The sequence below is a fragment of the Salmo salar genome, chromosome 04 (assembly GCF_965601325.2).
Source record: "Salmo salar chromosome 04, fSalSal1, whole genome shotgun sequence".
NCBI classification, from domain to species: Eukaryota; Metazoa; Chordata; class Actinopteri; order Salmoniformes; family Salmonidae; genus Salmo; species Salmo salar.
Genome location: NC_138294.1, coordinates 81,276,560 through 81,292,850, shown reverse-complemented (window position 1 = coordinate 81,292,850; position 16,291 = coordinate 81,276,560). Strand labels below are relative to the sequence as shown.

Below are 16,291 nucleotides of genomic sequence, written 5' to 3'. Positions count from 1 at the left end.
GTGTTTTTAATGTTTGATTAGGAGAGAGACAAGAGAAAAACACCTTATTTATTTCTCATTCATTAACCTGCGATTTGGAGTGTTGCAGAACCCTCCATCTCTGTCTCTTGTCTCTGTTATAATGCGTGCACACAGTGCCCTGGAGTCAGCCGAATTGACCACTGCATTGGCCTAGGCAGGCAGGAACTGGATTATGCAAGACCCAGTTTCATGGTCTGATGGAAAGAAAAAAAATCATTGGGATTCTATAAGATGTTACTGTCACGCCCTGAGTTCCTTTTTATATCTCTATTTTGGTTTGGTCAGGGCGTGAGTTGGGGTGGGCATTCTATGTTCCCTATCTATGTTTTGTATTTCTTTGGTTTTTGGCCTGGTATGGTTCTCAATCAGGGACAGCTGTCTATTGTTGTCTCTGATTGGGAGCCATACTTAGGTAGCCCTTTTTCCACCTGTCTTTTGTGGGAAGTTGGCTTTGCGTTGCATGTGTTTGCACGCATAGCGTTTCGTTCGTTGTATTGTTTATTGTTTTGCTGGTTCACGTTTAAAATAAAGTAAGATGAACCCAACTCACTCTGCGCCTTGGTCTACCTTTAACGACGGACGTTACAGAACATCCCACCAAAAGAAGACCAAGCAGCGGGGTAAGGAGCTGGAGAGGAGTTATCTCGAGTCATGGACTTGGGAGGAGATTTTGGACGGACAGGGACCCTGGAGACAAGCTGGGCGATATGAGGCAAGGTAACAAAGCAGGCACGAGAGGCAGCCCCAAAAATATTTTTTTTTTTGGGGGGGGGCACACAGGTAGATTGGCGGAGTCAGGCGCTGGACCAGAGCCAACTCCCCGTGCTTACCGGAGGCAGAGTGGTACTGGTCAGGGACCGTGTTATGCGGTAAAGCGCACGGGGTCTCCAGTACGCGCTCATAGCCCGGTACGTTATATCCCAGCCCCCCGCAAGTGCCATGCGAGAGTGGGCATCCAGTCAGGGCGGAGTGTGCCAGCCCAGCGCGTCTGGTCTCCAGCACGCCGTTTCGGCCCAGGGTATCCTGCGCCGGTTCTGCGTGCTGTGTCTCCGGGGCACTGGGAGGGCTCAGTTCGTCCTATGCCTGCACTCCGCCCGTGCCGGGCGAAAGTGGGCATTCAGCCTGGAAGAGTGGTGGCAAGCCTACGCACCAGATCTCCAGTGCTCCCCCACAGCCCGGTCGATCCTGTGCCTCCTCCACGGACCAGCCCTCCAGTACGTCAGGTTCCTGCTCTCCGCACTAGCCTGGGGGTGCGTGTTACTAGTCTGCCGCCTCCAAAGCCAGTTCCTCGCATCAGGCCTCCAGTGCGCCTGCCCAGTCCAGTACGTCCTGTTCCTGCTCCTCACACTAGCCCTGTGGTGCATGTTACTAGTCTGGCGTCTCCAAAGCCAGCCCCACGCATCAGGCTTCCAGTGCGCATTCCCCGTCCAGAGCTTCCGGCGACAGTTCCCCGTCCAGAGCTTCCGGCGACAGTTCCCCGTCCAGAGCTTCCGGCGACAGTGCCCCGTCCAGAGCTTCCGGCAACAGTTCCCCGTCCAGAGCTTCCGGCGACAGTTCCCCGTCCAGAGCTTCCGGCGACAGTTCCCCGTCCATAGCGTCCGGCGACAATTTACAGTCCGGAGCCTGCTGAGACGGCCTACAGTCCGGAACCGACAGAGACGGCCTACAGTCCGGAACCGACAGAGACGCCCTCCAGTCCGGAGCTCCCAGAGTCGCCCTCCAGTCCGGAGCTCCCAGAGTCGCCCTCCAGTCTGGAGCTCCCAGAGTCGCCCTCTAGTCCGGAGCTCCCAGAGTCGCCCTCCAGTCCGGGACCCGCTGTGAGGGTCCCCAGTCCAGGGTCGGCGGCGAGGGACCCCGCTCTAGAGGCGTCACCAAAGTGGGGTGAGCCAGTGGTGGAGCGGGGTCTGCGTCCCGCCCCTGAGCCACCATCGCGGCTAGATGCCCACCCGAACCCTGCCCTATAGGTTTAGGTTTTGCGGCCGGAGTCCGCACCTTTGGGGGGGTACTGTCACGCCCTGACCTTAGAGTTCCTTTTTATGTCTCTATTTTGGTTTGGTCAGGGCGTGAGTTGGGGTGGGCATTCTATGTTCCCTATCTATGTTTTGTATTTCTTTGGTTTTTGGCCTGGTATGGTTCTCAATCAGGGACAGCTGTCTATCGTTGTCTCTGATTGGGAGCCATACTTAGGTAGCCCTTTTTCCACCTGTCTTTTTTGGGAAGTTGTCTTTGCGTTGCATGTGTTTGCACGCATAGCTTTTCTTTCGTTGTATTGTTTATTGTTTTGCTGGTTCACGTTTAAAATAAAGTAAGATGAACCCAACTCACGCTGCGCCTTGGTCTACCTTTTTAACGGAGGACGTTACAGTTACTCAATAGTTTATATCCGTGAGTCCACTGGCTGGCTGCTTATTTCTGTACTAGTTTTAGTTGAGTAAGCACTGAGGCAGAGAAAATAACATTGTTTTATATGAGTTTTTATGCTCAGTTAAAAAAATATTATTCTCATTGTGGTCAAAATTTGACTTAATATTGTGGTTGTTTTGTTTAAATCTTCTCTATTGAAATATACTCGGATCCAAGTGGCAGACATGTTAGGTTGAAGCTACAGTATTTACAATGCTTCTGATTTAATCAACACATTCTTTCTGTGCCTTATATGATGATTATGTGCCCACAATTGTTTATGTTGATCTTAATAATCCTTGGAGACACATACACGTTCAATATATTTCTGACTGGTTGTGTGCCCTTGTGTTCTCCATCAAATGCCCTGCCTCCTCTCTCGTCCTCAGATGGGTACACCACTGATGACATAGAGTTCTACTGGCGAGGAGGTCATAACGCTGTGACGGGGGTGGAGAGAATAGAACTGCCCCAGTTCTCCATCGTGGACCACAAACTCATCTCTAAGAATGTCGTCTTCTCTACAGGTGATGTCTTATGCACCAACTGGCCCCTATATTAAGCTTCTCTCTCCCATTTACTCATCATTATAGCTAAGTACAGATACAAAGGTTGCAGAGTAGACAAAAAAGTGCTTCTGTTACAAGGTTATCCTTGGCCAGTTTCTGAGTAGGAGCTCTCATGTCGTTTCCAGAAAATGCCGTGTTACATCAGTCTAGCTGTTTTTCTGTAATGGCCCAGGCTGAGCTAGAGCTCCTCTCTGTGCAGTGCAGGGACCATGGGGCTGACTAAGGGCCTGGCTGGTAAATTGCATCCATTTATAGGTCAGTTAGATGCTCTGACATTGGGGCTCCTCTGACAATCTGCATGCCGTTTCCAGGACATTACCCCCATAGGGGGAGAACGAGGTTCTTATTAAGGCGGAAGAGTAATGTAGGGTCAAGAGAGAGAGGCGAAGGGTGACCCTGTGGTGGTTCCGGAATGGATGTGGGGTGTTCCTGCTTTAGCCGAACTGGCACAGGCCCCATAGGCAAAATGGAGGCCACCCCCTTCTCAGAAATGGAGCATGCTCATGACTTATTTAAAAAAATAAATTGTTTTATTGAATTATTTATTCATAATCTACATTGTTTTTAATTTCATGAATTTGTAATGCAAGCAGGCAATAGGACAGTGGCAGTGTATGTAGAGGCTCGGGGAAACTACTTTATTGAATGGGAGCAGTACAATGACACAGAGTGAGTCAAACAATTACAGCTTGTCCTGTGCCTTATGAAGCTCATGTGTCCCCATGAACTGGTAAACCCAATGTTTTCTGATGCATAAAGAATGTATAGTAGTTACAGCTCATCCCTTTCTTTATGGGCTGTGACTGCACTGCTTAGGCATTGAGGATGGGGGATTACCATTTTCTACAGCAGCCTGCTGAGACCAGTAAGGGCTGACCCTCAGGTTACATGGAGAAGCACACATCAGCAGAAATGGTTGGCATTATCAAACACCCCCCCACCCCCTCCCCCAATGTTGTGGTAAAGACCAACAAATGCCCTTGTTGCTTTATTAACCAGACTGTAACCTTAACACCCCCACTGTTTCATTAGTCCTTGAGGAAACCCTCCCTGCATCTCTATTTGCTGTGTGCCGCAGACTAAACTCACTGAAAATCTTTAACTAACGGCAACGTCAAAACTAACTGTGAACTACTCACTGGAGATGTGTGCCAGAGGCGGTTTTATACCCACTCTGTAAAACATTCACTTTCTCTTCCTACTCCTCTTGCACCTTCTGTTTAGCTTTTCCTCAGCTCCTTATACCGTGGGTCCTTCTTGATGTCAGCTCTAACGGTCCCCCTCACCTGCCATTGTAGTAGAATGATACAACCTAACCAAAATACATCCCAATCCCAAAGGACACAATATATGAGCATGTTCAAGCAATGCTGCCATACAGCGACCTGCTGGGTTTATTTCAAATAAAGCCTAGATAAGAAAAATGTAGTGCTCTCCTAGGCAAGCAAAGAAGCCCTCTATTCATACATTTAGAGATAGTCATAACCCTGATAATGCAAGAGAACGCTGATGTCACAGAGTTAGAACCAGAACAAGTATTCTTTCTGTTGATTATTTCCCCGAAAGATATCTTGGAAATGACAACAGGTAGTGGGACCCTTCAGGCAGCCTTTGTCAGGCATACTGTAGGTTGTCAATCAAATTATGTAGTGATAGGCTCTGGAGGCAAACAACAAATAAAATCAAATGAAATGTTATTGGTCACATACACATGTTTAGCAGGTGTTATTGCAGGTAATATCTAACAATTTCACAACAATACACACAATACACACCAATCTAAGTAAAGGAATGGAATTAAGAATATGTATATATATGGACGAGCAATGTCAGACCAGCATAGACTAAGATACAGTAGAATAGTATATAATACAGTATATACATATGAGATGAGTAATGCAAAATATGTAAACATTATTAAAGTGACTAGTGTTCTATTTATTAAAATGGCCAGTGATTTCAAGTCTATGTATATAGGCAGCAGCCTCTAATATGCTAGTGATGGCTATTTAACAGTCTGATGGCCTTGAGATAGAAGCTGTTTTTCTGCCTCTCGGTCGCAGCTTTGATGCACCTGTACTGACCTCGCCTTCTGGATGATAGCCAGGTGAACAGGCAGTGGCTTGGGTGGTTGTTGTTCTTCCTGTGACATCGGGTGCTGTAGGTGTCCTGGAGGGCAGGTAGTTTGCCCCCGGTGATGCATTGGGTAGACCACACCCCCCAGTGGTTGCGGGCGCTGCAGTTGCCATACCAGGCGGTGATATAGCCCGACAGGATGCTCTCAATTGTGCATCTGTAAAAGTTTGTAAAGGTTTTAGGTGCCAAGCCAAATTTCTTCAGCCTCCTGAGGTTGAAGAGGCGCTGTTGCGCCTTCTTCACCACACTGTATGTTTGTCAGTGATGTGTACGCTGAGAAACTTGAAGCTTTCCACCTTCTCCACTGTGGTCCTGTCGATGTGGATATGGGGGTGCTCCCTCTGCTATTTCCTGAAGTCCACGATCATCTACTTTGTTTTGTTGACGTTGAGTGAGAGCTTATTGTCCTGGCACCACACTCTCAGAGCCCTCACCTCCTCCCTGTAGGCTGTCTCGTTGTTGTTGGTAATCAAGCCTACAACTTTTGTGTCATCTGCAAACTTGATGATTGAGTTGGAGGCGTCCGTGGTCACGCAGTCATGGGTGAACGGAGTACAGAAGGGGGCTGAACATGCACCCTTGTGGGTCACCAGTGTTGACGATCAACGAAGTAGAGGTGTTGTTTCCTACTTTGGAGGGTACTATGCTATTGAATGCTGAGCTATAGTCAATGAACAGCATTCTTACATAGGTTTTCCTCTTGTCCAAATGGGATAGGGCAGTGTGCAGTGCAATGGCGATTGCATCGTCTGTGGATCTATTGGGGCAGTAAGCAAATTGAAGTGGGTCTAGGGTATCAGGTAAGGTAGAGGTGATATGATCCTTGACTAGTCTCTCAAAGCACATCATGATGACAGAAGTGAGTGCTATGGGGCGATAATCATTTAGTTCAGTTACCTTTGCTTTCTTGGGTACAGGAACAATGGTGGCCATCTTGAAGCATGTGGGGACAGCAGACTGGGATAGGGAGAGATTGAATATGTCCATAAACACACCAGCCAGCTGGTCTGTGCATGCTCTGAGGACGCGGCTGGAGATGCCGTCTAGGCCGGCAGGGTTAACACGCTTAAATTTCTTACTCACGTCGGCCATGGATAAGTAGAGCCCACAGTCATGGTAGCGGGCCGTGTCGATGGCACTGTGGTATCTGCAAAGCGGGCGAAGAAGGTGTTTAGCTTGTCCGGAAGCAAGACGTCGGTGTTCGCGATGTGGCTGGTTTTCCTTTTGTAGTCCATGATTGTCTGTAGACCCTGCCACATACGTCTCATGTCTGAGCCATGGAATTGCGACTCCACTTTGTCTCTCTACTGACGTTTTGCGTGTATGATTGTCTTACTGAGAGAATAACTACACTGTATGTATTCTGCCATATTCCCAGTCACCTTGCCATGGTTAAATGGGGTGGTTCGCGCTTTCAGTTTTGCAAGAATGCTGCCATCTATCCACGGTTTCTGGTTAGGGTAGGTTTTAATAGTCACAGTGGGTACAACATCTCCTATACACTTCCTTATAAACTCAGTTACCTTATCAGTATATTCGTCAATGTTATTCTCGGAGGCTACCTGGAAGATATCCCAGTCCGCGTGATAAAAACAATCTTGAAGCGTGGATCCCAGTTGGTCAGACCAGCATTGAATAGTCCTTAGCACGGGTACTTCCCGTTTCAGTTTCTGCCTATAGGAAGGGAGGAGCAAAATGGAGTCATGATCAGATTTTCTGAATGGAGGGCGGGGGAGGGCCTTGTAGGCATCCTGGAAGTTGGAGTAGCAGTGGTCGAGTGTTTTAGCAGCGCGAGTACTACAGTTGAGGTGTTGATAGAACTTCGGCAGCATTTTCATCAAATTTGCTTTGTTAAAATCCACAGCTACAATAAATGTGGCCTCAGGATATGTGGTTTCCAGTTTGCATGAAGTCCAGTGAAGTTCTTTGAGGGCTGTTGTGGTATCAGCTTGAGGGGGAACATACACGGCTGTGATTATAACCAAAGAGAATTCTCTTGGGAGGTAATACAGTCGCCATTTGATTGTGAGGTATTCTTAGTCTAGTGAACAAAATGACTTGAGTTCTTGTATGTTATCACAATCAAACCAAGAGTAGTTAATCATAAAACATACACCCCCGCCCTTGTTCTTCTCGGAGAGATATTTATTCCTGCTTGTGTGATGAACTGAGAACCAAACTGGCTGTATGGACTTAGACAGTATATCCTGAGAGAGCCATGTTTCCGTGAAACAGAGTGTGTTACAATCTCTGATGTCTCTCTGGAAGGTAATCTTCGCCCTCAGCTCGTGAACTTTATTATCCAGAGACTGAACATTAGCGAGTAATATACTCGGAAGTGGTGGGTGGTGTGCGTGCCTCCTGAGTCAGACTAGAAGTCCACTCCCAGTACCTCTTCTCTGCCGGCTATGTTTTGAATCAGCCTGAACAGGCAGTAGGACCCTTCAGGCAGCCTTTGTCAGGCATTGTCACGAGTTACCAGGATCAGTAGAGAGGCAGAGTCATTTGCAGGAGACAGAGGTCCGGTAGATCGTAGTGTTTAATAACAATCCGGAAAACACAAGAAGCCGAAAGGCACAGGGCGCACACAATAATCAAAGAGGGAAACACGTTCCCAAAACAAATGATGCACGGGGCGCAGCCCGTTCAATAATAGAAAATAGGGAGCAGTGCTCACTAACATCTATACTGAAATGACATAAAACAATCCCGCACGAAATCCTGAACTGAAAAGACACACTAAATACCACCCCCACTAATGACAGAAACAAGTGCGGAACAGACAGACAAAACCAAAAGACACAGAAAAATGGATCGGTGGCAGCTAGTAGGCTGGCGACGTCGACCGCCGAGCGCCGCCTGACCGAGGAGGGGCGCCACCTTCTGTGGATACTGTGACAGGCATACTGTAGGTTGTCAACCATATACTGTAGTGATAGCCTCTGGAGGCAAACGTAAAGCAAAGTAAAATCAATAGAAAGTTATTCTGCAACAAGCCCAGCAGACACACCACCTGTATGTCCAGTATGTTAGTCTTGTGTCGTCTTACGTTAACAACGTCTATATGTTGATCTTTCTCCCTGTAGGATCCTACCCCCGACTCTCCCTCAGCTTCAAGCTGAAGAGGAACATTGGCTACTTCATCCTGCAGACATACATGCCCTCTATCCTGATCACCATCCTTTCCTGGGTCTCCTTCTGGATCAACTATGACGCTTCCGCTGCCAGAGTGGCTTTGGGTAGGGACTTGTGTGTCATGGATTTGTCATGTGACCAGTGACTGAGCTAATGACAACCTTAGCCAAAGCAAAAGTTTGAGGCATGGTTTCGTTAGCGGGAATCCATAGTGTAACACTATGTCATAAAAATACAGGATGTTGTGCTGTCTTTTTTATATATATATTGGTTTTGAATCTAATCTATAATAGTCTCACCTTACATTGCCAAACTATATTTGCTTGAATTCAGGAAGGAGAAAAAATATTTGTTTGTTTTATGTTGGAGTTTCACTTTAGCTTTTTACCAACGCCAATGGAGAAAAAGTCATGATGTAGCAGTATTGCAGAACACAACAACCGAGACGCTTCCTAAAGGAGAGTGATGAATGACTGAAGTGATTTGTTTCCTCTTTGATTTGAGTGCCTCTGCGTTTTTTGTTCCCCTTTTTTTGGAAGTCAACATTTTCTCGCTGTCATCCTTCATTACATAAGTCTAGACCATGAGGTCCGTGGTGCGTGGGATGTAGGAAGCTCCGCTTTCTCTCGCCCCTCCCTCTGGCTTGCACCCTCGATAAGAGCAGTACTCTCCCTGATTGGAGACTGACCTGCATTTATTTCTCCAAGAGGGAAGCATGTGTGGGATTTAATGAAAACCAGAAGTAATGCTTAGTAATGGAGTCGGCTGGACAGGGAGTTACAGGGTCAACCCAGATCAGACCTCTGTTTATGAATCGTTTCACCCTGTCCTGCTTTCAGGCATTATAGGCACTAACTCTACAACAAATGAAGGTGTGGGAGGTGCATTGCAATTGTGTATGGATGCAATGCTTAGTTTATATCAGAATCAGAGGTGGACAATGAAGAATGTCATTTACAGAATGCATGCAGAGTCAATGCCAAAAAAAGCAAGAATAATCTGTGTCATATTTAAAGAGTTGAAACAAGACATCAACATATAAATAGAAAACACCAAAGTCCCTTTTAACAGTGAGTTGACCTCCAATTTGACTGTCACGTCTCATTGAACAGAAATGCTAATGAAAGCCAGCAGTGGTTTTCTTGTCAGTCATAGCAGCCTACTCAGATCTGAGGTCAAGGTTGAATTTCTCTCTCTGTGGGAGTCCTCTGCTAATGAGGTGGATTGTTGGTCTCCTGTGATGATCTGTGATGGTGATGATGGGCAGGTTATTTTCCCAGGAATCACCACTGTGCTGACCATGACCACCATCAACACTCACCTGCGGGAGACGCTTCCCAAGATCCCCTACGTCAAGGCCATTGACATGTATCTTATGGGTTGCTTCGTATTCGTCTTCCTGGCCCTGCTGGAGTACGCCTTGGTCAACTACATCTTCTTCGGCAGAGGACCCCAGCGCCAGAAGAGAGCGGCTGAGAAAGAAGCTGTCGCCAACAATGAGAAAATGAGAATGGATCCAAACAAGGTACCATGCACCTACACAGCGTTTTCCTGTACAGAATACCCAGTATTTTAAAGAGTAGCCCACTGGATAGATGATACAAGTTAGGTCAGGCCTTGCCAAACCTATTCCTGAAGAGCTACCGTCATGTAGGTTTTTGCTCTCACCCTAATCTAGCACACCTGATTCATTAATTAGCTGTTTGATAAGATGAATCAGGTTAGTTACAACTGGGGTTGGAAAACCTACAGGATGGTAGCTCTCCCCGAACAGGGTTGGAGTGAAAACCCACAGGAGGGTAGCTCTCCAGGAACAGGGTTGGAGTGAAAACCTACAGGAGGGTAGATCTTTAGGAACAGGGTTGGAGTGAAAACCCACAGGAGGGTAGCTCTACAGGAACAGGGTTGGAGAGCCCTGCTCTAGGTAGTGAATCATCTTTGTGCGCATTTAGAAAAATGTACTACATACTTGATAGAAATATGACTTATCATAAATATTGACAAACGGTATAATAATTACACGTGTAGTCTTTCCTGTATCGTGAATAACTGTACTAGTTGTTCCTGTCCAGTCTTTTTTCTTAACTCCACTATTTCACTGTGAACACACACACACATTCATTTTAACTCTGACATTGTCAGATGAAAGTAGTGCCATGACTTGACTCTTCAGCTTATATGAATTTGATGTTTTCTCTTTTTCGTCTTCACTTTATGAAAGTGAATTTAATTATTGAAAGGACTGACTGTGAAGACAAGCAAGGTAATCATGATGGGGAATAGTTTCACCACTTCAAATGGGGGGTTGGATTAATGCTACTCTGCCTTACCGTCAAGGAGAACAAGCCTTAATGAGCCTACATCAGTCCTGTGAGAAATCCAAATAAGGCGCTTTGCAATCTGAAACACAGGCAGACAGAGCACATCTGTCACTGTGTTTTTTTGTCCAAATGAAATGGAATGAAAGGCCAGGAACTCTTTAGAACCAATGGGAGAGCCTAGAGAGATGTGAAGTGAAGAATAATGTGATGTGTATTCTTCCTATTACATTTACCTGTTTTGTAATGTACCGAAATGAGATGGAGAATTTCAAAAGCTTTTCTCTTATCTACATGGTAACTGGGTCAACTCAATGAACACACGGTGTATCAGGGTCTGTTTTCAGGTTGACTCATACAACAGAAAAACTTGCTTTGGATAGAGATTTGGATGTTGTGGATTTCATTTAAATAAAGAGATGATTAGTAGTTTATTGTTGTATTCAACTGTGAGTAAAAGACACACTCAGAGTAAAAAAAAAACTGCCTGTCTAACCATGGATACATAAAACATAATTGTCTATTTTGTGTTGCCTCTCCCGGCAGCTGACTCAAGTGAGCATAATTATTTTTTATGCTTGCAGTGGTTGGTGGGAAATGTAGTTCAGAGAGACGATACTCTGTATGCCAGAATGAAACAGAGGGATATTGACGCTCATGACTCGATGTGGGAACCAATCTTTGTGGACGATGCAGCGATAGGACTAGGCGAGGAAAAGAATAAGGTACTGGATTAACAACTGAGAGTGACAATTTACAGTACAACGCAATAAATATTTACAACCCAACTAGCGTCAATTTTATAGTTTGACTTATTAAATTGTACCTAGAGTTTCCATCACCATCATCATTATCATCATCATCGTCCTCCCCTTATCCCTGAACTCCACTTTTAGACACTGGTTTGCACATTCTAAACAAATGTAAATGTTATGTACGTATCTGTAGTACTCTATATGGTAACATCTAGCAAATAACAGGGAGGGATAGCTTCCCGTTTTGGTGAATACATTATATGTTTCAGTAGCTATGTTTCCATCCAATTGGTGACAGATATTCATGCGAATATTCTCACATCTGCATAAAAACAACATTTTCCCGCCAGAGATGTATTGGCATTAAATGTACTTGTTTACAGATAAAAGGCTGTGCGTGATGATGTATTGCACCTAAAAAATACGTTTTGCGGTTAATTTCCCATGTACCAAATAGAAAATACAAGTTAAAATGGTTTCTATCGCTTTTTCAACTCTACTGATGGTTTTCTCACTAACAAATATGTGCTATATTCTTATTTAACTACCACCAGGGGCGGCATGCAGCCTAGTGGTTAGAGCAGTGGGCCAGTAACCGAAAGGTTGCTTGATCAAATAGTATATAGCGAGTGTGCTCACTCTGGTATTTGCACATGCGCTCTAGCCAACAGCTCGCAGATACAGTGCATGGATAGCCTACACTACATGATGAGATATTATGGACAAAAGGACGATATTATGTTTATTTGTCAAACGGCAGCCAAGCATCGATGATAAATGTCACCAGAATAAGACCCTCAATATTTATTGGAAAGGAGAATCAAGCTCATCACCTTGCACTTTTACCTACACTGTGAAGTTCATCACAACTTATTTCATCTGTAGAATAATAAACTGCTTGCTTTCCCCGTGAGTTCTCTTCCATATGATGGTTATTTTATCAATATTTGCGCATAAAAACGTTTCCACTGACATTTCTCGCATAATACATTTTACTGAAACAAAAAGATCCCACCTTGCCTAGCATATTTTGTTTTGTCGACATTTGTAAGTGTACCGACAAATGTTCTCTTCCATCAGCTCTGTCATGACATTTTTTATCTGACGTAATTTACTCGCATAAAAACATTGGATGGAAACCTGGTTAGTGTGTTATTAATTATGATATGGATGATTAGGTTGTAATACAGATGCAGAATCTTAGTTTGATCACACTGTTGCAGGAGAATTTTCCAAGAAATGTAAAACTTGTAGTGTGTTTGAGGTTTAAAAAGGCTTCTGAAATTTGTAATTTTCACTTTGAAATTTCACACATTATTTTCCCTTCGAAAAATGTATCAACCCCTACAAACATGAACGTAAATTATAATTCACATAATAATTCACATTTCCTGTTGCTGTAGGATAATTTTTCTACTGCAAACTGGCACAAATGAACATCCTACATCTGTAATGTCACCATATTGTTGGTTCTATGTTCACACTGAGAATGATTAAAAAGTCACCTTACCCTCTCTATCCCTCTCTACCATACATTACTGTTTACACCAACACTGGCGTTCTTATCATCTGTTATCGCCATCTTTGTTTACACCGTGTGTTATATCAGTTTTTTTAGTCATCCAATTCTAGATTTAACAATTGTGCCTGCTATTTTGTTCATTCAACTCAACATTGTCAGTGAGTATAACTCACTGCAAAGCAGTAAGTATAGTATGCCGTTCACATTCTAGGGACCCACAGCTCCCTTTCACCCAAATAAACATGAGTTTATCTGTTTTTTCAAGTTTTGTTTGCATGCCATCCCACATTATGAACATATTTATGTTAAAATACAATTAGTACTTGAATTATAAACTGTGTTAACACTACAATATAAATATGTTGTTTTAGACACCAAAATAATCTAAGTCACTGAATTCCTTTCTAGAGTATAAATTTAAGACATATTCCATTGATATTTATTTGGCATTTTAAGATGTATGGGGTAGTGGTTAGGACAGGGTGAGTAAAGCAAAACAAGTTGTTTTCTAGAACAAATACAGTATGTCATCGCAGATTTAACATGAATTGAGTTCAGAGTCTCTTACAAAAAGACATCTTTGGCGGATACTAAGTATGTTTTTAACTGCCCGCTTTGGGCTGGATGTGTCAGTGTGTAGTTCATACATGTATAATCTAGGAGCAGAATTACTGTCTTACCTCAATTAGCCATGAAATCCCTAGTTTGAAAACGACTGTTTTTTGCACCATTTTCGCTACATTGTCCCCCACATGGGCCAGCCCCCTAGCAATTCGAGTTCAACCAATGAGCTTCAGCTCCTTGCCATATTTGAAAAGAAGAATTTGTTCTTAACTGACTTGCCTAGTTAAATAAAGGTAAAATAAAATATGAGTGACAGCTAGAAAAAGGTACATGATGCACACAGAGAGAGAGAGAGAGAGAGAGAGCAATGACATTGTGCACCTTTCAGAACTACTGGCTAAAAAGTATACAAAAGTACAGAATAATCTCTATAAAAGTGATGTATGGATAGTGAAGATATTAAGCATTAAGTTGTCCATCCATTACATGAAGCATAACTAATAATGCATTTAATTTCTCACCATGTAGATGGACCCGCATGAAAATATTCTACTGGGCACCATAGAAATGAAGAATGAGATGGGAGCATCGGAGCTGACCCTTGGTCTCAGTGACCCCAGGAGCACCATGTTGACTTATGACAGCTCCACCCTGCAGTACCGCAAAGCAGGGCTGCAGGCCAGGCACAACTTTGGACGCAACACCCTGGAGCGCCACATGCCTCAGAAGAAGAACCGGCTACGGAGGCATGCTTCACAGCTGAAGATCAACATTCCCGATTTGACTGATGTAAACTCTATCGACAAGTGGTCGAGAATGATCTTCCCCACTGTCTTTTCTTTGTTCAACATAATCTATTGGCTCTACTACGTCAACTAAATGGACTTCAGCAAGGGCAGAATTAAACAAACAACAAAGGAAATGTTGCTTGTTTTTCTCTGAATAGTTATAATTTTGCTGTTTGTTCTTGCAACACAAGACTGAATTACTAAAACAAAATCAGGACTGACTCCATTTTACCTTGGAACACCTTAATTGCTGGCTAACACATGAAAACCTTAGAGGAGAGAGAGAGAAATTCAGAACATATACTGTATGGTGCCTGTACCAGAGTTTTTGTTTATAATTTTACAAGTAGAATATTTAGTGAATTTAGTATTTGATCATTTTTAAATGTTTGTTTGCATATATTTGTATGTTTTTACTTTTTAAAATCTTTATATATATATATATATATATATATATCTATCTAATTTGTTGCCAAAACATAGTTAGAAATATTAATGATATATTGATTTCTAAATTTCTCAGACCACAAAGACACTCCTTAAAACAGTTACAAGCATGTTCAGGTTAATCTTTTCTAAGATTCATTACTTCAAAGAGACAAAGATGTAATGTTATTTATCCTAGAATTTATTTTGTCTTTATATTGTGAAGTTTCACGTTTTCATAGTATTAATATATTAAGTCATAGTAAAAGGGTTTTACGATTAACCAACCTTTTCTACCTTGATATAGTTGATAAATCATATTATTTATTTTGAAGCATTATTTCAATTCTATGAAAGTGTTTGATAGTGTAGTGGATACTATTTTAGACAAAAGAAACGAACATCATTCTAAACCTTGACAGAATAAACTAGAAAGTAAAGCTTATCGGCCGTTGACATTGAATGCTGTAGCACAGCTTACAGATAAATGCATCACAAAGCCTTTGATTCATGATTTGACATTGTTTTCTTAAAGTATTCACTCAGAAAAGGTACAGAATATGAACTTGAACTGAGAAGCTGAATATATTGCAAAAATGAGAAGAAACTGAGAAAGAAATGGAGAGAGAGAATGTTGCATTAGTCATCAAAGCAGTTTAAGGGGCAGTGATACAGTGATAGATCATGTAGAAGATCAAATATATCTTGAAGAAAAATACACAAACTTGTACCTGAATAATTGTCCTTTGTCCATTTCGGTCCTTTGTTCACATATCCGGAAGATTACAGGATAATATTATGTATTTGCTCATAATTGCTCTTCACATGGATACACAGAAACAAACATTGGCTCTAGTTTGTTAAGAAACATCAGATGGCATCTTGTAATTCCTATTCCTAATGACATTGAGCCAGCAGTTAAGGATTCTATGATAGGCATTTCATGATGCATCAAAAGCCAATCTTTCCTATCACCATGATGTGTAAATATCTCTTGTATATGATTATTTAAAAAGTAATGATATCTATCACAGTTCCAGCGAGGAGCCATCCAGAATTAGTCCATGATATAATTATCTTCAGGAAGCTGGAAGGATTTGAAAACAAAGGTTTTGAGCAGCTCCACATACTTAAATTATACAACGTCATTACTGCCATTTCTTTAACAAATATCCAGGTTTTGATATTAACTCTACAAAACAAAGAGTATGATAGAGAGAAAAGGCTGCTCTGCAAGCTGACAAGAGAAACCACAATGCACGAAACCACAATGCTGCTCCAAATCTCAATTAAAAATGGACTGTCGTCTTAAGATAATATGTTTCTTTCTGGTAATCAATTCATTACATTACTCTACTTTCCTGCCAAATGATTACTATACGTATACTGTAATAATACTAATTTCCTGATAATGCATTTTTACTCTACTTTCCTGCCAAATGATTACTATACGTATACTGTAATAATACTAATTTCCTGATAATGCATTTTTACTCTACTTTCCTGCCAAATGATTACTATACGTATACTGTAATAATACTCCTTTCCTATCTGGTTGTTTACCTTATTAATAATACTCCATGAAGGATCACCCTATGGCAACACTGCCAGTGGTAGAGTCAGCATTCAATGTAAATTAAGAAACGTCATAAAC

General features: G+C 42.8%; 1 protein-coding gene across 1 annotated transcript in view; it reads left to right on the top strand.

The window, feature by feature from the left end:
• LOC106603846 (gamma-aminobutyric acid receptor subunit beta-2) overlaps window positions 1-14,616 on the top strand; it is a 49,976-nt gene extending 35,360 nt beyond the window's left edge. The window contains exons 3-7 of the mRNA XM_014198033.3: window positions 2,814-2,951; window positions 8,216-8,368; window positions 9,545-9,789; window positions 11,167-11,307; window positions 13,952-14,616. Of these exons, the coding sequence (XP_014053508.2) occupies window positions 2,814-2,951; window positions 8,216-8,368; window positions 9,545-9,789; window positions 11,167-11,307; window positions 13,952-14,302 (1,028 nt within the window). The 3' untranslated portion in view covers window positions 14,303-14,616. The remainder of the gene's footprint in view (window positions 1-2,813; window positions 2,952-8,215; window positions 8,369-9,544; window positions 9,790-11,166; window positions 11,308-13,951) is intronic.
• Window positions 14,617-16,291: the final 1,675 nt, after the last annotated feature.